We start from the raw sequence: 22,793 nt of genomic DNA, 5'->3' as shown, positions 1-22,793 counted from the left end.
CAATCTTTAGAAGAGGACCTGAACAGAATGACACTTATTGTACGCTAAAGAAATATACTCATAAAACAACTGAGAAATTCACCTGTACAGTGGGCATGCAACTTATCCCATATATTCCCCCTGTTTGTAGGTGTGGTGTGTACAGTCTGTTGCCATGAAAAGTATGAGTAATAAATTGTGCAAAACCTCCCTTTTGAGTCATCCAAGTTCTTTCTTTGGGATCAGTAAACAGTGCACTGGGGTAATTGCATCCCTGGGCTGAATACCATCTTGTTCACAACTGTACTCCCGGCACCCAGGACAGTGCTTGGTAAATAATAAGTATATACTCAGTAAACATTTGTGGCATAATTTAATAATGGAAAAATGGGGGGGATAAGATTCTTTTGTTTTGAAAATTTTTATTAGTTATTGATGGACCTTTATTAATTTATTAGTTTATATGTGGTGCTGAGAATCAAACCTAGTGCCTCACACATGCTAGGCAAGCACTCTACCACTGAACCACAACCCTAGCCCCTGGGATAAGACTCTTAATCATTCTTTTTTAAACATACATATCAATTTCAATAATCAGATACATGGCTCTTCTACTTAAAAGAATTCATTGCTCAGTGTCTCTTGCCTGTCTTACTATTTTAAGATGCTTCTGCCCTTAAAGCTGATATGGTTTCAAAATTAAGAAGAAAATAAAAGCTCTCATTTTCTTATGTTCTGATAATATCAACTTATAGTTTTGGGTGTTGGTAAGTCGATGAGAAGGTGTTTAGGTTCTGCCCAAGAGTAAGCTGCAGCATGTGCACTCACTACACTCTTGCAGGCAGGGAATACACATCTCTGAAGAGAGGAACCCAGGAGACCTGAGGTCTGAGCCCATTGTGGTTCAATTTCAGTGCCACAGAGTTGGATTTGTTTGCTTATTGTGTGGTTATTTAAACCAGGTCCATTCCAGCCTCTCATCAAGGAATGTGGAGTTAGAAGACTAGGGTCTGAGGGGCTTCCTATGAGACCTTCGTTTTGTTGCTCCCGTCGATGAGAGGCATTCTGAGTCACTGCCTTACTCCTTTTCTCCCTAGTGACTAATTTATCAGTAGACTTTTGATGAGCTGAACTTCAGAAACAAAGCCTGCCCAACATGTTTCTGGTTGAAGTAGTGATTAATGGCTGCTGAAAACATTGAAAGCAAAGCTTATCTGAGCAAAGAAAGCCAAGTACTGGTATTTAATTTATTTAAAACAGGTTTTCCCTATGTTGCCCAGGCTATCCTGGAACTCCTGGGTTCTTGAGTAGCTGGGACTACAGATACATCACTGCCATAACTGGCTTGATATTTATCTTTGAAGTGCACATTTTAATAAAAGTACTTCACTCCATGAAGGAGTGGTCAATAATAAACAAAGCTGGCACTAAAATGTTAAGGCAAGATTTTATTAGTATTTTTTCCAAAACAAAGAGAGTACAGTATGAACTGAACTCTATTTCCCTGAAACAAAAGGTGGGAGATGTTTTAAATGCTGTTGTGTTATAAAGGAAAGGCACTGCAGGCTCTAAAGTATGTGTGTGTGTGTGCGCACGGGGTGCATGACAGAGGGGAAACAAATTTCTATCTTAACCACAGGAGACAGTGGTGCAAATTGAAACAGGGCACTTCTCACAAGTATTCAAGATTAGTGTGAGTTATGTTACATTGTTGTAGGGACAAACAAGGCAAGGCACAGAAGATAGCAGGAATCAGTTTTATTTGGCTGCAGCCAGGTTCAGAGGGTACAGCCTTTGCTGTAATCAATCAATACCCTGAACCCCGAGTTCAGGGAGTTTCGGAGTTTTATACCCAGCATGTAAGGGGAGGGGCTCAGAAGTTCACAGTCTGCAGAAGTTCACATAAAAGCAGCTTTTTCTTTCACTGTTCTGGGCATGTTAACTCTTCAAGGACAACACCTGAGAAGGGGAGAGCTTCTTCTCTTCTTTCTATCCTCTCCCTGCCAGCGGTTACCATGGAGCCCATTTGTAACTTATCTTAAAAATTTAGATGTCTCTGTGAAGCCCAGCTCAAGGCCAGAGGTCTTGTTTTCACTTTTCTTCAAAATACTGTACTGGATACATTTGTGAAAAATTAGTAAGGGGGTGTCCAGCACCTGGAGTGCTTGTATCTTCCCGGCCAGTGGCCAAGTAAATAGGGTGAAACGAAAATAGGAAGTTTATCTACAATGGACTCTGTTGCTGACAGTCCTAAAATCAGCCATGGTGAAGAGGGCTTTTCTGTGGAGAAAGGGGGTGCCACTTCAACCTCTCAAAGAGATGGGGCTCAAGTCCACAGCAAACAGGGTTGGGTGGTAGGAAAAAAATTTATAATTAAGCTTTCTAAAGTTATAGCTCTGGGGCCGTCTGGGAAATTGAGGCAGCATAAAGACCCCTTTCAAACCCCGATTCTTGAGATTAAGTCAGAGGATTTAGACATGTTGCTCACAGTAACAGGTATGAGTTTCTTGAAGGGATACGAAAAGAGAAAAGCGAAACTCTCAAGGGAGAAAGTGGGTCTTTTCAGATGAGAGGGACAGTGTGCCTCCAGTTTTATTGGGGAGCTAAGAGATGTTTCCAGAGAGTCCCACCCAGGTCCACTTGTTGACTTTTGACTCACAGCAAGATAGCATGGCAATTTCAAATCCCCACTGCCATGGCAACTCTAGGTCACTTTGACCCATGCTGACAGGTTCTAATGGATTCTTAACCATGAATTCTTACAGATTTTATGGTTAGGAGGAACTACTCTTATCTTCCTGAGTTTTTGGGATCTGGTCTGTAAAAAGGGTTGCAAAAGTCTCCTTCTTCAGGGTAACTTGGGTTCCTCTTGTGGACATTATTTCAGGCCTGCGTTTCTCCTGCAGATAACAGGTAGTTTGCTGAGGAATGTAAAATATTCTGTCGACTTAAGCTGGGCTTCAAGTAAATTGCTTTTTGGAAAAGACAGCATGTGGGTGGTCAGCACAGTGGGCCCATTTTATAGAATTATTCTCCAAACCTCCTGTTACCACCATTCCCAGTTGTCTGTTCCCTATCAAGAGGAGTTAAGACACCTATCATATGACTGGGTTTTGTCAGGAACAACAGTAAAATTCTACTAGCTTTGTGTTCAGGCAGGCATTTCAAGAGGGTCTGGGGTTATCTCAAGTACAAGCCTTTATGCTGCTGGAAACCATGGTATATAGAGGGTGATCAAATCTTAGTGCATAGATTTGGTCAGAGTCACTATGTGCCAAGAGTCCTGCAGCTTTCAGGAAAAGTGCTGTTTAAAATTTAACTGGCTTTTAAGATAGTCAAAGCTTTACAATGTCTGTGTCTGAACTGTACCCCTTAAATAGTGGATTATGTTTTTAAACATTACGAATTGACATATTAATGAGTTGATGAATATAAAAAATATAAACCAGATCATTAATTGTTTTGGACAACTTGGGTTTCCAACTTGGCTAATATCTGCTTTTCGACTTTATTCTCCAGGTTGTGTGCCAACTTTACATCCTGTTTATTCAGCTGCGGGTTTCCAAGGGCCACACCCAGCGAAGCCCAGTGCAATTTACCAACTGGAGGGAAGGACTTGTTAAAGAAGGAAGAGAAACGCCTCCAGGTGCGTGGGCTCCAGGTTTCTTTCCTACTTCTTCTTACAACCACCGATTGTTCAACATATGACTATGAGCGCGTGGTTCTGCATTTCCTTCCTTAGAAAAAAGGGCAGTAAACTTTTCGCAAATCCCTTTCTTTCTTTCCCCTTTTGTCCCCTTCCAGTTCCTCCTTTCCAAGTCACCTTTTCTCTGGCTGTCAGGGTACTTCCCTCCGCCTCGTCGCGCGCCTGCGCCTGCGCAGATCAGGCCGTCGGCGAAGACAGGCGCTGCCAAGTTTGCACGGCCTTTGCTTTGCGACATGGCCGAAAAGCGCCGCCACGCACTTGGGACGTCACGGGTCCCGGGTGGCTGTTCTCGGCAGCTCACCCTGGTGTAGTCGGCGGTACTTGCTAGTGGGGATTTCTGTATAGCACTGGGGAAAGCGGCGGTTCGGGGAGAACTTCTAGTCTGTGTGTATTTTTAGATAGATGCAGCGGAAGAACCCGCGGGCTGCCGGGTCCTAGTGCCCGCTAGATACCCGGAGCCGGGGATTGGGCAGTGGGGCCGGCGGAGGCTGAGGCCCAAGCTAGGGTCGAAGCCGCCCGCGGGGCGCTGATGGCCGGACGCTCCCTGCGTAAGGCTTTAGCCACGGTGTCTCTCTCAGTAGCCTTGGCCTCCGTGACTGTCAGGTCCTCAGGCTGCCGCAGTATCCCGGCGTACAGGTATTCACCACTCCTGGTGCTGACCCCTATCCGGAGACCTTGGGTTGGGGGTGGGAATCAGCTTCCTTTCCGGCGTATTCTGTAGGCTTTATTTATGACCCCGATTTACGCATCCCTATACCCAAAACAAAAACAAAAGAAAACAAAAATCTTCAAAATGTATTAGTTGTTTTTTTTGAGGAAAATTAGTTCTGGGACCTTTATTAACCCCTGATTTTGAAATTTGCCGTCTTTTATAAGTCACCAACATTGTGGTCATCAGAGAGTTAAGCGCTTGTTTGGATTCTGTTGCCCCGTGTCATTTTCTTTTCTGTTTCTTTTAAAACATCATGGACATTGGCTGTGTTTTACTAATATAAGTAGTCGTTGTTTTCTCTATATGGGAAGACTGATTGACTTTGGCTGTTTGTATCTGGCTCCTAGTCTGGAAGTTCAGTGGAGAGTGTGTGAGCTGGTACCAGGTGTACAGACCTGAACCCTTTAACCCTAGAATTTACAGTAGTATAGTTTCCTCAACTTTATTTTCTAGTGAGACTTGTAAAATTATTAAACCTGTTTTTCTCTTGTTTTCTAACACCAGTATTAATGGTAGGGGTCCCAGCTACCTCCCTTGTTTTTTAAACTTTTGACTTTATCCTGGGAATAAATAGCTATTGCCAACTTTTGGTTTTCATTTGAATAACTTCCATGGTTATTGTCTCACTGCCCACTTAACAAACTTTGGGCTTACTGACTTCAAATTTGAAATCTCTTGGCTTCTCTTGTTGGGGTGGCATCTCTCACCCTTTTGTATATACTCCTAAATGTAATCTGTTCTACTCTGGCTTTTAGGCCATTATGGTTCTGGCCATTTGCCGTCTTCCTGAAATTGGTTAAAATCTCTTTACTAGTGGTGTCCCACTTATTCTGATAGTATGGATTTTATTTCCTTGTATACATCTTTTATCTTCTTCCAGTGGAATTTGAGAAGGAAGGAACACATGACAGTGGTATCTGGAAGTCACTAATTCTATTTTTGTTAGTTGCCCCTGGAACAATGTAAAATTGCTTGGCAATTATTCTTCATTTTTATAAGGTGGGAACTCTAGAACCAGAGACTGCATACCAGCTTAGAAGAAAAACCCAGAAGTGAAGTCAACAAATGTGTGTGGAGTACCTGGTTTCTAATGTTGCAAAGCATCCTGGAGAAGACAAAAGAAATGTATTATTGAGAATTTTACCATTCTTGGTCTGGTAGGGTGGCCCATACCTGCAGTCCCAGCAGCTCGGGAGGCTGAGACAGGAGGATCCCGAGTTCAAATCCCACCTCAGCAACTTAGTGAGGCACTAAGCAACACAGTGAGACCCTGTCTGTGAATAAAATACAAAAAGGGTCTGGGCTCAGTGATAGTGTGCCCCTAAGTTCAATCCCTGGTATCTCTCCCGCCAAAATTTACCATTCTTTAATAATTGGGGAAAATCCAGAAAGTGACAGTTTTTTTTTTTTTTTTAAATATCTATTTATTTTTTTTTTAGTTTTTGGCGGACACAACATCTTTGTATGTGGTGCTGAGGATCGAACCCGGGCCGCACGCATGCCAGGCCAGTGCGTCACCGTTTGAGCCACATCCCCAGCCCAGAAAGTGATAGTTTTGCAGTTAGTTTTTTTGAGTTCACCAGTTTCAAATGTCTGTTTTTTACAAAAAGCAATAGTATTTGGATTGTTATGTTTCCAGGTTTCCCAGCAGGATCTACCACAACATACCTTGGTTGAGAACATTGTATATTTTGTCTCTGTGGGGGGAAAAAAAAAATGTGTGTATATATATATATATATATATATGTATGTCTGAGCTAAAGATTGAAATAGAGATAGTTTTGCCTAGTGTTTAGAGCCTGAAACTCTGAGCCAGTTTGCCAGGATTTGGTTCTGATTCTGTTATCAGTTGTATGACTTTGGTAAACTTGCTTAGCCTCTCTGGGCCTTAATGTTCTTTTTTATTTTATTTTTTTTGTAGATGAGCCTTAATGATCTTATTTCTAAAAGAAGAATAATACCTAAACTCAGAGTTGAGGATCAAATGAGTTAATAATATTACAATATTTGGAACAATGTTTTTCACACACAGCATGCACTTACTATATATATGTAGTTATAACTATTATGATTATTGCAATTTTTTTTTTTTTTTGGTTTAAAGCACATGTCACTATTACATTTCTTTTCTTCTCCTTTTTTTTTTTTTTTAGTATTGGGGGATTGAGCCCAGGGATACTTAACCAGTGAGCCCCATCCCCAGCCTTTTTTGTATTTCACTTAGAGACAGGGTCTCACTGAATTGCTTAGGCCTCCGTAAGTGGCTGAGGCTGTCTTTGAACTCATCATCCTACTGCCTCAGCCTCCCAAGCCACTCGGATTATAGGTGTGTGCCACTGTAATAATGCCTGGCAATATTGCATTTCCTTAAATTTGCCAGTTTTGGTAACCAGTTTTTGCTTTGTAAGATACAAAGGTATTTAATTGCCTTTGGTAGGCCAAATAAATTTCTTGCATCTATTCAGTAATGCAGTTAAAAGAGGTCTAAGCTGTATATGTATATATGATAAGTATACTTGTTCTGATATCTTTTAGTATGTCAGAGTACACAGAAGATATAAATGGCATTAGTGCTTCTTTGTAGGGTAAGAGGAATTTTTGATGTTGTTCTTGCAAAAGTAAAATTATTTAGAAAAGTAAACAATCAGGTGTATTACGTTTTCTCTCGTTTGAGTCTGTAGCAGATTTTTGGAATTCCATATGCTTAACCTTGCTAAATCAGGGAACAGAGAACCCAAAATTACTTAGAGAACATTTTTCGTACATGTTGGGGGTAGAGTATAACAAGATTTTTGTTTCTTGTGGACATTTTTTCCTTGCCCTGCTATCAAATCATGAAACAAAATTGTCATTTATAATAGGATTTATTTAGAGACTAGGGCTTCATATATTATATTATGCTTTTTAAATAACATACCTGAAATCTAATTTTGATAAATATGTGTTTCATATTTATACATTTTTATTGAGTATGAATTTAGAATCAGTGGGAAAGATCTTTTAAGAGTAGTCGTTATTTAGATTTCCAAAGTTGTGGCAGCTGAAGCAAGTAAGTTATCATAACATGAAAACAGTGAATGAACTTTTAATAAAGTTAGTCAAAAGTCGAAATTCTCCCACTTTTTGCTAGTGTTCATTCTCTCTGGGGATATTAATTTCTTTACTAGTTAGGCTTTCCCAGAATTTTGGGTGTTTGACAGTACTTCATGGATGCAAAGGGAATGCAAAATGAAATGGTGCTTGTTTCAAAGTCTTTAAATAGGATGAAAGACATCTTGAATTACACAAGAGCTATAGACACAAGAATAGGAAAGATTTAAACCAATAAAAAATCAAGGAAGAGAAGACAGTGTGGCAGTTTTGTAGAAAACTAAACATAACTGTTATTGTATGATTCAGCTATCACAATTTTTGTTATTTATCCAAATTAATGAGGTTTTGTTCACACAAAAACCTGCACACAGATATCAGCTTTATTTAAAAGTGCCAAGACTTAGATGCAACCAAGATGTCTTTTGGTAGGTGAATGGGTAAATAAACTGTGGTACATCCAGATAATGGAATAATAAGTGCTAAAAAGTGAGTTATTTAAGCCATGGAAAGATGTGGAGGAATCTTATATGTCTATTACTGAGGGAAAGAAGCCAATCTGAAAAGGTTATCTGATTTAAACTATATGACAATTCTTGAAGGCAAAACTATGAAAACAGTAACAAGATCAGGAGTTGTGGGGGCAGGATGAATGAATTGGGGGAGCACAGATGATTACTTTTTAATAGCTTATTTTTTAGAGCAAAATTGAATAGAAGTTATATAAATTTCCCATGTATCCCCAACCCTTATGCATGCATAGTTCCCCCTTATAGTGTATCTCACAGAGTAGTATGTTTGCTCTGTTAATGTGTCATTGTCACCTAGAGTCCCATAGTTTACATTAGAGTCTCTGTTTTATTTATGGATTTGGATAAACAATATAATCACATGTCTTTATATTGTTCATTGCATATACAATACACTTTGAAGAGGGGTCTGGAGGCGGTGTGATAGGCAGTCCTTGAAGGTCAGGTTAAGAATTTTAATCTTAATTTTTAATAAGTTTCTATACAATTTAAATACATAATTTGACCTTAATGCATAAATTTCATCACTTCATCCATACTTCCATTTCTTTAATATGTTTGGATAGTCCATTCTTGCTTGCTTCCTTTTCTTATCCCTTCTTTTTAACCTCCTGCTCTTTTTCTTCCTTTCTCTCCCCTTCTTTTTCACACTGTCTTCCCATTTTGTATCTCTTCCATCTTTCCCTTTTTCTCCTCCCAACCTTTCCCTCATATTCTCCTTTCCTTCTGTCTCTACCTCACAGTGGCACTGTATCTTCTAATCCATATTAAGAAACTGAAGATATGCTCTTTCTGTAGTTTCTACCACATACAGGTAATAAATAGTAAAAACATTTGTGGAAAGCAGAATAATGCCCCCCCACCCCAAAGATATCCACCTCCTAATATATGGAGCCTCTAAATATGTTGCTTGGGAAAAGAGACTATAGATTTTTTTAAGTTTAAAGACTTTGAGCTGGGAAATTATCCTGGGTTAGCCAGGTGCATCTGATCTAATCAAGTCCTCAAAAATGGAGACATTCTAGACTGTGTTCAGAGAAAGGTATGACTACTGAAAAATGGTCACAGATTCATTATCTTTGAAGGTAAAGAAAGGGGGCCATTGTCATAGAACCATGGTGCCCTCTAGAAAAGGTATTATAGTAGCAATAGAAAACTGATTTATGTACATACTCTTACTTAAAGTCATTATTTTTATAAAATTATAATCTTATTATATACACTTTTCTACATCTTGTTTTTCTTTCTTTTTTAACCAATATCTTATGAAAATATAGCCAAGTCATTTGATGATGTTATTTTTTTAAGCAATTTTTTTTAGTTGTAAATGGACACAATGCCTTTATTTTGTTTATTTACTTTTATATGGTGCTGAGGATTGAACCCAGTGCCTCACACATGCTCTACCGCTGAGCCACAACCCTAGCCCCTGATGATGTTATTTTTAACAGTAAATAAATTTCTCCTTGCCAGTACTTGCTGTGTTCTTTTATCATAATGACCACCATAATGGGTATGAGGTGACATCTCCTTGTGGTTTTGTGTTGCATTTTTTAATGATTAGTGACGTTGACATTGACTTTCTTTGCATGTATTTGTTGACCAGTTATATATCTTTGGAAAAATGTCTGTTCGGGCTCTTTGCTGATTTTGTAATTGGATTATTTTCTTGTTGAGTTATAGGAGTTCTTTACGTGTTCTGGGTCTACCCAACACCCTATCAGAGATATGATTTACGCTTCCATTTTTATGAGTTCCCTTTTCATTGTGTTGTGTTCTTTTTGGGGCCTATATTTTAAATTTTGATGTCCAGTTTACTTAGGTTTTTCTTTTGCTGCCCATGTTTTTGTTGTCATATATAAGAAATCATTTCAGATCCAGTATTGTGATGCAATCCTATATGTGTTTTTCTAAGAGTTTTTGTCATTTTTGGTTTTATGATTAGATCTTTTTTTTGGCTATTGCTAGGAGTCAAACCTAGGGCTTAAACATTTTTGACAGGTGCTCTGCCACTGAGCTATATCCCCAGCCCTGATCTAGTTTTAGTTAATGTTTGTATATGGCATAAAGAAAAGGTTCTTTTTGCATATGAATAATCAGTTTTCCCAGTATAATTTGTTGAGAAGATTATTCTTTCCTGGTTATATGGTCTTAGCACACTGTTGAAACATTTGATCTAAGTTAAGGAACTATATAGGTGTCCATGAACAGATGAGTGGATAAAGAAAATGTGATATACATATTATATACATAATAGAGTTTTATTCAGCCATAAAGAAGAATGAGACTGTCATTTATGGGAAAATGGATGGAACTTGAGAGTATTTTGTTAAGTGAAAATAAACTCAACTCAGAAAGTCAAGGGTCATGTGTTTTCTTCTACATGTGGAAGCTAGAGAGAATAAAGGAACAACAAAGGGGATGGGGAATCTAATGAAACGAGAAGGGAGGCCCGCAGAGGAGAGGAAGGGTTCTGGGGCTGGAGGCTAGAAATGAAAGAGAAAGTACTGGGGAAAACTTTACCAAATATATCACAATAATTATGTATAATTATAATTCATCAATAAAGAATAATTAAAAATAAGAAACATTTGGCCATATATATGAAGGTTTATTCCTGGGCTTGCAATTCTGTTCCATTTATCTATAATGTCTCTCTTTATGCCAGTACCACACTCTTGCGATTATTATGGTTTTGCAGTGAATTTTGAAATCAGGAAGAATGAGACATTGAGTTTTATTTTTCTTTTTGAAGATTGTTTTGACTGTTTGGGTCCTCTTGAGATTTCATATGAATTTTAGGATGGAGTTTTTCTATTTCTGGAAAAAATGGAAACAGGGATTGCAGTAAATCTATAGATTACCTTGGGTAGTTTTAACGTCTTTACAATATTAAGTCCTCCAATCAGTGAACATGGAATGTCTTTTCATTTATTAATATCTTATTTAATGTCTCTCAGCAACCTTATGCAGTATTCAGTGTACAGGAGTTTTGCCTCTTTGAAGTTAATCACTAAATAATAATTTTTTGTCCTATTTTAAGTGGAATTATTTCCTTAATTTTCTTTTTGTATTGTTTATTGTTAGTGCTTTGAATGTAACTATTTTGTTATTCATTTATTTGTTTCAACAATTTTATTCTTGGAGTCTTTTGCATTTTCTAAATAAAAGATCATGTGATTTGCAAGTAGATCATTTTTCTTCTTTCTTTCCAATTTGAATGTATTTTATTTCGGAGCTGTCATCAGTTTACCATGTTCTCAGATCCCTTTCTCCACTTTAGATGTTCTAATTTAGGGTCATTGGGAATTTTAATTTTTATTGTAAGAATATTAAGAATCTATAAGTTTTTAGGCAAGAGGAGACTTTGTGTATGCTCTGAGGTTAGTATGAAAGTTTAGTTATTAGTTTTTTTTCTGTGCTCTCCAATTATTTTATATCCTTTAATTTTATTAAATTTTGCTCTAAAGTTATATATTTACACACATATATGCATTTGCATACATATACACACATATATATCAGTCACTAACTTCAAATAATATTACATTAATTGCTTCGGTTACTTCATTCCATTGTGTAAGAACTTTACAACAGTAAATTTTCATCTTCCTATTTTTCCTTTGTGCTATTTTATCATGTTTTATACATACCTGTTAGACTATAGATGGTTTTTAAAAAATATATTCCTTTGAATAGACAAACAGTTTTACTTCATATTTATGGTTGAGTTTAACATATTTTTGGTGTTTCTGTAAAATGTTTCTCCTTTTTTTTTCCTTCCCAGAAACTCACTTTTATCCTCTTGGTTTCATCTTAACTCCAACATCATGTCTGGTTCTAACGGTGTCAAAGACAATTCCCACAACAAGGCTCGGACATCTCCTTACCCAGGTTCAAAAGTTCAAAGAAGCCAGGTTCCTAATGAGAAAGTAGGCTGGCTTGTTGAGTGGCAGGACTATAACCCTGTGGAATATACTGCAGTTTCTGTTTTGGCTGGCCCCAGGTGGGCAGATCCTCAAATCAGGTGAGTAAAGAACCTGTAATTAGCTGGGTATAGATTTTTGGAAAAGGTAGTGAATATATTTATAAAATTATTTTTTGACACTTGAAAAATAATTTTTATCTGTGTTTGACTTTTATACAACTCAGTTTCGATATTTGCTTGAATTTTTGCCAAAGCTAAGCAGTTCACCTTTGTTAATTTTTGAGGGGATTTTATGAGTATACTTTCTAATAGGTAAATCCATTTTGATTTGAAATAACTGCCATTAGTTATAAAATAACAACTGGTGATATCTATTTTCATGTGTTTTTTTTGGTTATCAATAGTTCATCTTTCAAAACTAGACTTGTATTTGAAGCAGTGAAAATATTTTTCAGATATTTTTTCAGATAGTTAAGAATAGGATGATAATAAATTAGACCCCTGGGAAAAAATTGAAAAGGGATAGATAAAGAGTGGGTGGGGCTGGGGATGGGAGAGGGAGAGGGAAAGAGAGGAAATATTAATTGAGGCTTGACTCAAAAAAATGATCTCTTGACTAAATTCATAGAAGTGCGGCATTGGTTCACATTTTATGTTTATATTTCTTACTTTTTTCCAGCTTCATCAAGGTATAATAGACAAAAGTGTATATTTAAAGTGTAAAACTTGTATTTTGATACACATATACATTGTGAAATGAGTACCACAATAAAGCCAACTAACATATCTGTCACTTCACATGTTTACCTCTTCTTTTTTTGTGGTGCCAACATATGAGATCTACACTCAGCAATTTTTGAGGATACATTATTATATATTATTAGCTATGGTCACTGAACTGTAAGTTAGGTCTGTAGAATTTATTCATTCATTCTGTGTAACTGAAACCTTGTATCCTTTGATCAACATCTATCTATTAAACCTGTTGTTTCTTTTAATAATAAATGTAATGGTAGAGATTTTTCTTTTCCAAAATTAGTTTTTTTTTTTTTATGGTCCTGGGTGTTCCCAGGGGCTTCCTTGTACATGCTAGGCAAACATGAGCTATTTCCCCATCCATTTTCTTTTTCTTTTTTTTTAATTTTAATTTTGAAATAGGGTCTGACTAAGTTGCCTGTGAACTTGCGATTCTCCTGCCTCAGTCTCCCACATTGCTGGTTTTAGAGTCATGTGCCATCATGCCTGAGTAGTTATTAACTAGATTTACTTTTATTATTATTTTTTAGTGTTGGGGATTGCTAAGCATGCACTCTTCAACTGAGTTATATCCCCAGGCTAACTTTATTTTTAAACATATACATTAAAACTATTCATATTAATGAGGTACTATGTGATATTTTGATGAATGTATATATTTTGTAATGTTTAAATGAGGTTAAACATATCTGTCTCCTCAAATATTTGCCCTTTCTTTATGGTAAAAATGTTCAAAATCCATTCTTCTAGCTTTTATGTACAGTACATACTTCTCTCTATAGTCATCCTCCTTTGCAACAACACACCAGAACTTCCTACCATAAAAAAATGATAAATGTTTAAGGAGATAGAAATGCTAATTACTCGAATTCAGTCATGACAATTCTATATATGGACCAAATTATCACACTACCCATAAATATGTATCATGTTTATATGTTAATTAAAAAAAAACAAAAAATGGAAGCACAAAAAGTTTATCCTTTGCCTATGGTTACAGAGGTACTAGATGGTATAGTTTGTACTTAGATTCAGTCTGATTCCAGAATTCATTCTCTTAACCATTTTGTTACATTGTCACATTACTTTTAGAACATTTTATTTAAAAAGTTTGATTCATTAAGTTTATTATAAATGATAGTCCTCTCACAATAATTATTGTAAACTACCCAGTGCTAAATAAAGACATTTGCTAATTGAATAGGTCTAGTAATAGTTTATTAGATTGTTAAACTTCACCATGGATTTATTCCTGTGATTTGATTTTGACTCATGGTTTTCTTATTGTACTCACAGGTAATGTTTGTAACTTTATGATAGTCTTAGGATATTAGTCATGATGACATCTGTGGAGAAATTATTAGCTTTAAGTGAGTTCCATTTCCCCCATTTTAGAGGTTGTACATATTTATACATCTATTACATATAGACATTAAGCACAATTAAAGATTAATAATATTGGCAGGGTGCTATATAATGTAAATAGATGAAGATGGAATACATTTTTTTGTTCTTTCAATTTATTTTTTGAGTTAACTTTGTATCACTATCCGAGTCAAGCCTTATTACTAATATTAATGCTTCATTTATAACTAGATTCACATTTTTAAAAAAATGATGAATTTCTAGAATCTCAAAACATTATAATTTTGGTTTTATAATTTCATGGTTTTTATCATTTAATTTTTTTAATATTTGTGTGTGGCATATTGGTTAAAAATCTTGAGAGAATGTCTGGATCATTCAAATTGGATATTATTCTCCAAACAGATCACAAGTATTTCTTTATTCATTTATTGGAATTGTTATAGCAAGAAAAAGTAAAACATATGTCAAAACTGTCCAGGAACTAACCAGTGCCACACAACTCTTTATCCACTATTGGTATAGTTACATCAATGATGTCCTAATGGTGAGGAAAGTAGTTCAGTTATATAGTTTAAGTGGTTAAAATATTTTTGTTGAGGGGTGATATAAATGCAGTTAAGTCCACATTTTCTTGTAAGTGTGCAGGTGAAGCTCAGCAAAATTGGGTTTGTATAGCTCTGTAACTACAACTAAGACCAAGATCTAGAATATTTCTAGCATTTACATGTGTTTTTAATAATCACAATCTACATATGTGTTTTTAATCTGTGGGGTAAATTTGCTGTTTTAAGAGTGTACTTTGATAATACTAATCAGTATACATTTCAAGAAATTAAGATTTTAAACAATTGAAACATCAAGATTATCAGGTGTGGTAGTGCACACTTGTACTCCCAGCTAATTGGGAAGCTGAAGCTTGAGGATTGCAAGTTTGATGCCAGCCTCAGCAGCTTAGTGAATCCTTGTCTCAATAAAATATAAAAGGGCTAGGGGTGTAGCTCAATGTATATGACAGTGCATTTTGACATGTAGAGCCTGCCTTGTTTCAATCCCCAGTAGAGAAAAACAAACAAACAAAAGAATATAAAAAGGAATCTTACTTTTGGAACTACAAAATAATGTTCTACAAACAATTTTTTGTTGCTGAAGGTAGTGTAGACTTTTTTTTTAATAGTATGGGGAGGACCTTCAGTTCTTTTGCCAGTAGTTCTTCTAAGAGTGATTTATAAATATAGTAATAATACACATCCTTGTAATGTTTTTTTTCTTCTTAAGTAACTATTCTGAAGAAATTAGATGGATTTGTAAATAAAAACTAACCTTTAAAAATTTATTCATTCAAGGAAGTCACTTATGAATAAATAATAATAATAGACTTATATTAATAATAGACTTATATTATATTAAGCTATTGGTAGTATTGAATGATTATGTCTTGATTTGTATTGGTATTCTCATTACAGTGAAAGTAACTTTTCTCCCAAGTTTAATGAAAAGGATGGGCATGTTGAGAGAAAGAGTCAGAATGGCCTGTATGAGATTGAAAATGGAAGACCTCGGTAGGTATTGGGAATGGAGCATCTTACAATAATGGTCTTCAAAATGTAGAAAAGATAACTGAAATTTATTATATGATTGTATGTGCCAAACATTGTGCAAAAATTTTATATATACAATCTAATTAAATCTTCAAAACTATGGTTATATGTTTTTAGTTTCTATTTACAGATATGGAAAGAGTATAAGTAGCTAAGTCAGAATTTAAATGCATTTTTTCATAATTTTATCTTGAAGGTAGAAATAATTAGTTGAATAAATTAACAGAAAGGATTGAAAATTGTAGTTTTAGTTTTTATTGATGCCTTAAAGTAAGAATTTATCCAAAGTAAGAATATAACTAACTCAATGATTTTAGCAGCAATGTTTTTGTGTACTTTGAAAAATGATTTTTCTACACAATTCAAAAATTATCCATTTTCCTTAAGAAGACACAGAAATGAGGAGTAAATGTGAAAATTAGCATACCCTATGTAAAATGATAAGAATCACAATTATGGTTATAACCTTATAAAAAATGTTACAATCTTTATTTTAGTTTCTTTAGAACAAGGAGGTGTTAGTGTTTCTTTCACTGCAACCTGGCCCTTCAGTGTTGCTAAATTCTTCCTTTTATCAAAACTTATTCACTTTCCAATGATCATTGAGTCTTCTTAAGTTAACTCTTGAATTTAATTTATTCCTTAGGTTCTTTTCTGAGTAAAATATATGAAAGTATACACACACACACACACACACACACAGAAAATGATAGGCAGCAAAGCCAAGATAGGTTATTATTTTAGTTAGGATTCTAACAGAAGCCAATTTCTATTTCCCTATATGTTGCGTTCATTTTTGTTTCTTTGAAAACAATTTTCTCTGTTTCTCAGGCTATATGATAATTTCTGTATGTCTGTTTCACAGTTTCTAGTTTACAAGTTATAAACTTTGTCCTTATATAAAGTAATATTCTCTTTACATTGGCTTTGGTCATTTGTGTTCAAGAGTGTGTTTTTACATAGAATAGAAAATGTAAGTTGACCACCTTGTTCTTTTTCCTGCTAAAGTTACTCAGGCATGAGTGTTGATATATTTATCTGACAGACTTTTAACACTGGGTTATGGTATTATGTTATAAAGCAAATAGAAATCTAATAGATTTCTAGTACACTAAAATCTAATTTTATAAAGATGATATCAATATCTTACTTTGTGTTATATTTATTTATGTGTGTGCAAATGTACATATACACACATGAATATATATACATGTATACAAAACATCTATGTGTGTGTATGTATACATATATGTTTATGTATATATATGTTTATATATAAATTTATATATATAAATTTATATATAAATATATATATTATTTATATATATATATATATATATATATATATATAAATATATATAAATGTGTATGTTTACATACCAAAATCTCAGTGTGTGTTACAAAATATATATTATTGATACACTGATATAGCAATGTCTTGAACCCACTTAGGAAAATGACCTTAAAAATGTAATATAAAATAATGGGAAGGGTTGTAGGAGACTGGAATAGGAAAAGAGAATGATGAGAAAGTAAAGAGAAGTTGGCTATCCTGAAAGATAAACTGTTGTAGAGATAGATGTTTGGGTACAGAGCATTTTAAGGGTCCAGTTAGGTTCAGTTTGGATTTCGGTGCACACATGAAAACTGAAACAATTTTGTATATTGTAGAAACACTTTGGAAATCAGATCATACAGATCAAATCTAAAGCTTAAGACATGTGCAGAAGAAAATTTAAGTAACAGTATGATGTGATATGATTTCAGTGGTAGATATGTGACAATACTGCTAGATTTATGAGGAAATACATTTCTCTTCTAGTGCACTTTGTATGGGGGGGTTATAGCAAGTTGGGTTAAAAAAGATGAACTCATTTAATTGATTTTATGTTTTTATTTCCCCCCAGAAATCCTGCAGGGCGAACAGGATTGGTTGGCCGGGGGCTTTTGGGGCGATGGGGCCCAAACCATGCTGCAGATCCTATTATAACCAGGTGAGAACCAAATGAAATATTTTAGTAAAGAGCTAAGTGATTAGAAAAATGTAGACTGTAGCTATATGTGTGTGTTTCCATGTGTGTAGGTACAGTATATCTGTATGCATATATGTAAATCTGCATACTTATAGACATACAAATATTTATAGATGTATTTATAAATATGTGTATATATGTTCACATACATGTATATGCACATATGCATACATGTAAATATAATCCGTATTTTAATGGGACATTTAAAATTATCATGATATAAGTGTAAAGCTGCAGTTTTATGTTGTATGAGTAAATTAAGCATTTAAAGTTAAGGTCACTAGATATTTAATGGATTGTCTAGTTGTTTTTGGCATTGAGTAGGCACTGTAGAGGATGTGTATAAGAATCCAAGGTCAATTATTTGATGCAGATTCTCAATGTAATCAAAAAATGCAGTAAACACAAGATATATGAAATTGCTACTGGTGTAACATAGCATACTCTTTTTTTAGTTATTCTTTTTAGGTACATGACAGTGCATTTTGACATGTTATACACGCATGGAACATAACTTCCCATTCTTGTAATCACAAGAATGTATGTGATGTGGACTAAAACTGATTCTGTATTCATATATGAACATAGGAAGCTTATTTCTGTTTCATTCTACTGTCTTTCCTATTCTCATCCCATCTCCCCCTACCCTTCATTTCTCTTTGTCTGATCCAATTAACTTCTATCCTTCCCCCCCTCCCCCTCCTTGTCAATTAGCAGTTAGCATCTGCATTCAGCCTTTGATTTTTCTGATTGGCTTATTTCACTTAGCTTCTTGTCCTTGATAGTCTCTAGTTCCATCCATTCACTGGCAAATGCCATAATTTCACTTTTCTTTATGACTTAGTACTATCCTATTGTATATATGCATACCACATTTTCTTTATTCATTCATCTGTTAAAGGCTACCTGGGTTGGTTCCATGAATCTAAATAAAAGAAGGTAGGTAAATTTAATATTTAGGTGGACTTAGCCATTTCCACAGGAAACATCTTTTTCAGTGCGTCTGGAATATTCTGTTATATCTACCATTCTTCTTCTTTTTATTTTTATAATTTGTTTACTGACCAACGCTTTCCCTATCATAATGATTACTTTCCTTCTTTAAATAATGCAAATATCCTTGATGTTGTTTCTTTTTTAGTTTTGATATTTTGGATACCTTCCCTTTCTTAAGGAGACTGTTTTTCTATGATCTGAGCTATGATAATGATTTGAAGCTCTAGGAAGTTTGACTCTAGGAAGGCAGCTTATTTGCCTTATTTTAAAGTTACTGAAAAGAGGCACTAATACCATCCTGTCCTATTCTCTTACCCTTTCAATTCCCTGTCCCAACTGATCTTTACTCCTTACAACTTCCCTTTCTTCCATCTCTCTGTCCTTTTGTCCATCCATTCATCTACCTACCTACTAACTTATCTACCTACCATCCTACCTATTTTTCTGTCTACAATTCTCTTAGAACTTTTATAGTTTAAGTGAGAAAGGAACAGTGAATGCATTCTTGTGAATGACCTGAAGTAAAAAAATACTACTGGCATTATTGGTTTCTTTCCAATGTTGTGAAGTTGGCTAAACATAGGAAGGTTTGAAGTGGAACTATAATACTAGTAAGAGGACAAGAAGCAGAAGAGGGAAGCTGGAAACTTGTATGTTAGCAACTCATGGTTTGGATCTTAAATTTATCCCACAGGCCCATGTATTAAAGGCTTGGTTCCAGCCTGTGGCACTGTTGGGGGGAGGGTGGTGGAACCTTTAAGAGGTGGGGCCTAGTGGAAGTAAGTGAAGTCATTGAGGGGCCTTGAAGAGGATGCTGGGATCCTGACACACATCCCTCCCCCACCCCCCACCCTCCCTTTGGTTTCTGACCATCATGAAGTGAGTAGTTACCTCTGCCATATCCTTCCCCTTCTTGCCACAGGACCAAATACACTGGAACCAACCTACCATGGACTGAAATCATGGACCACAATAAATCTTTCATCCTTATAATTTGATTTTTTTCAGGTATCTAATCACAGTGTCAGAAATTTTTTTCTTTCTTTTCTTTTCTTTTTTTTTTTTTTTTTGAGAGAGAGAGAATTTTTTTTGATATTTATTTTTTAGTTTTCGGCGGACACATCATCTTTCTTTGTATGTGGTGCTGAGGATCAAACCCAGGCCGCACGCATGCCAGGCGAGCGCACTACCGCTTGAGCCACATCCCCAGCCCCACAGTGTCAGAAATTAACACAGAAAATTAGTACTGAGAAGTGGAGTCATTGCTGTGATTATACCTGACAGTGTGGTTCAGGCCTTTGGAATTAGCGTATGGGAGAAATTTGGAAAAGTTTGGAGAAGCAGGCTAGATAAACTCTAGAATGCTGTAGACAGAGCCTAGTGGGTGATTCTGGTGAAAGCTCAGAAGACCAGAATGCTGTTAGGAATTTAAAGAGAAAAGGCCAGGCTCATGAAGTGTAAATGAGGACTCTCTTGGAAATTGGACTAGAGTCCATTTGTATGTGTTACATTTTGTCAAAGAACTTGACTACCTTTTGTGCATGTCCTGAGACTTTGTGGGAGGCAAAGTTTATTTATTTATGTATTTATTTTTTTGGGGGGAGCTATCGGGGATTGAACTCAGACTCACTTGGCCACTAAGCTACATCCCCAGCCGTATTTTGTACTTTATTTAGATAAAGGATCTCACTGAGTTGCTTAGCACCTCAATTTTGCTGAAGCTGGCTTTGAACTCGAGATCCTCCTGTCCCAGCCTCTGGGAATACAGGCGTGTGCCACCATGCTCAGCTTGAGACTGAGTTTAAAGGTGATGGATTAATTAATCTTACAGAGGAAATTTCAAGGCAGCACAGAATTCTGTCAGTAGCAAGATATTATTGTTTGTTTTAGCCAGATTTGCAGTGAGATTTGGGAGCAAAAAGCAGAGTGGAAATATCTGAAAAACTTACAGTTCAGCCGGAAAAGGGGAGAAGTTAAAGTTGCTTTTAAGAAGGGTACAATTGCTAAAAAGATTAGCACCATAAAAAAGAAACTTTATATTGGGATAATAGGAAAGATGCCTTGAGGGTATTTCAGGTACCAGCTGGACCCCACCCATCACAGATTCAAAGGTATAAAAAAGGTACACTTGTTTCCAAGACTCATATTTGAGCAGAGAGCTCTGCTCACTCAGGTCCAACTACAGAACTATTTCCTTGGGATCATTTTCCCTGTATTCAGGCATTCAGAGACTCTGCAGATTTGGTTCTATTGGGCCCTGGTATAGCTCCTACAGGCAGCAGACCTTGGTGTCATCTGTGTGATGCTGGTTTTGCAGGTATGCAGAATGCAGCAAGATTGCAAAGGAAATCTTGGAAGGTCAGGCATTGTATGGTAGTGTAGGCCTCCTTGCAACATAGCCCCTTACCGAGTGATGTGTAACGTGAGAATGAAGCCAAGGCTGCGATTGAGATCCCAGCCAGAAAAGTAGGCTTCATCCAACAAGATTGTAGGGATGGGGCTGCCCAGTCCTTTTGGAGGTCCCATCATGTTACTTTGTGCTCCTGATGACACATGGAGTTAACAATACATAATGTTTTCCCTGCTGTGTTTCCATCTTACTTTGGTCCTTTTCTTCCTTTCTATGCTCCTATTCCTTCCTTTTGGAATGGGAATATTTACCCTTTTCATTCCCAGCCATTGTGTTTTGAAAGTTTGTAACTTTTTGATTTTTACAGAAGTTCACAGCTAAGAATTGCCTCGAGTCTCAGAGGAAACTTTGGACTTGGATTTTTCAGCAATACTGGGAATTCTTGGAGATGGACTGAATGTATTTTGTGTTGTGAAATGGACATGAGCCTTTGGGGGCCAGAGGCATAATGTTATAGTTTGGGTCTTAAGTGTCCCACAAAGGCTCATATGTTAAAGGTTTGGTTGCCACCCTGTTGTACTTTTGGGAGGTAATGGAACTTCTAGGATGTGTGGCCTAGAGGAGGAAGCTAGGTTATCAGGGGCATGCCTTTGAAGGGAATATTGAGACCCTGGCCCCCTCTCTCTCTGTTTGCTTCGTAGCCTGTACGAGGTGACAGGCCCTCTCTGCCATGAGGTGTTGCCTTGAGTTGTTGCCTTACCACAAGCCCAAAGTGATGGGTCTGTACTTTCAGGTTGATGCTTATTATCTTAATAATGCATATATTAATTGATAAATTGCTCTAAATAGATGAGTGGCAGGAAAATGGAGGGATAAGAAGAAGGAAAGATGTTGAAGGAAGAATTAACAAGACTTAAATGGATTATTAAAAATAATGCTCTACTACAGCCATTCTTCTAGGTCCTACTTTGATTTCCCAGAGTAGGTATCAGTACATCCATTCTATAGATTTGGAAATGAAGTCTTAACTTGGGTAAGTGATTTATCTAAGTCTTTCAGATTTGAAATTTGAATCAGGGATATGTGACTTTAGATTTTGTACTTTTGCCTTTAGCCATAATGAGTAATCATAAGAATCACATGGGCATGAAGATTCCATCCCCCTTTCTTTCATGTATTTCAAGATTCAAAACAGCATTGTATAGTACAGAGTTTCACAAACTTTCCAGTTCAGAATCTTCAGGGCAAGTATGAAATTTTCAAATTCCCAATAAGTTCCTTCACATTCCTTAAAGTTAAGGTGAGATAGGAAGTGTTGTATATTACTGTGAATAAACTTAGTTCAAATAATTAATGGCAATATCATTTTCTTTTCATTTTGGGTTAAGCATAGGAAGGTGTATGCCATCAGAAGTGGTTAGAGAATGTCAGTAGGGCATATATTATCATATATCATCGTTACATATCACGTGTTAGTGATGTCAGTAAATAGTAATGAAGTTTGTTAATTAAAATGAAACATTACTTCTTTTGTTATCAAGAAATATTTTTACTTTGATGTTATATATCTAGTACTAATAAAGAACATAGCAAAGGGGCTGAGGCTATAGCTCAGTGGTAAAGTGTTTGCCTCGCATGTGTGAGGCACTGGGTCAATCCCAGGCACCACATAAAAATAAATAAAGATGCTGTGTGTTCATCTACAACTAAATATATATATATATATATATATGTGTATATATATATA

General features: G+C 35.9%; 1 protein-coding gene across 1 annotated transcript in view; it reads left to right on the top strand.

Annotated features, from left to right (window-relative positions):
• The first annotated feature begins 3,904 nt into the window (after positions 1–3,904).
• The window catches only part of Nudt9 (nudix hydrolase 9), a 26,901-nt gene continuing 8,012 nt past the window's right edge, over positions 3,905–22,793 (top strand). The window contains exons 1-4 of the mRNA XM_015499174.1: positions 3,905–4,321; positions 11,805–12,044; positions 15,533–15,628; positions 17,575–17,662. Of these exons, the coding sequence (XP_015354660.1) occupies positions 4,215–4,321; positions 11,805–12,044; positions 15,533–15,628; positions 17,575–17,662 (531 nt within the window). The 5' untranslated portion in view covers positions 3,905–4,214. The remainder of the gene's footprint in view (positions 4,322–11,804; positions 12,045–15,532; positions 15,629–17,574; positions 17,663–22,793) is intronic.

This window comes from Marmota marmota, unplaced genomic scaffold (assembly GCF_001458135.2).
Source record: "Marmota marmota marmota unplaced genomic scaffold, marMar, whole genome shotgun sequence".
In the NCBI taxonomy this organism is placed as follows: Eukaryota; Metazoa; Chordata; class Mammalia; order Rodentia; family Sciuridae; genus Marmota; species Marmota marmota.
The sequence above is the reverse complement of the archived record's forward strand: the minus strand, read 5'-3'. Positions and strand labels throughout refer to the sequence as shown.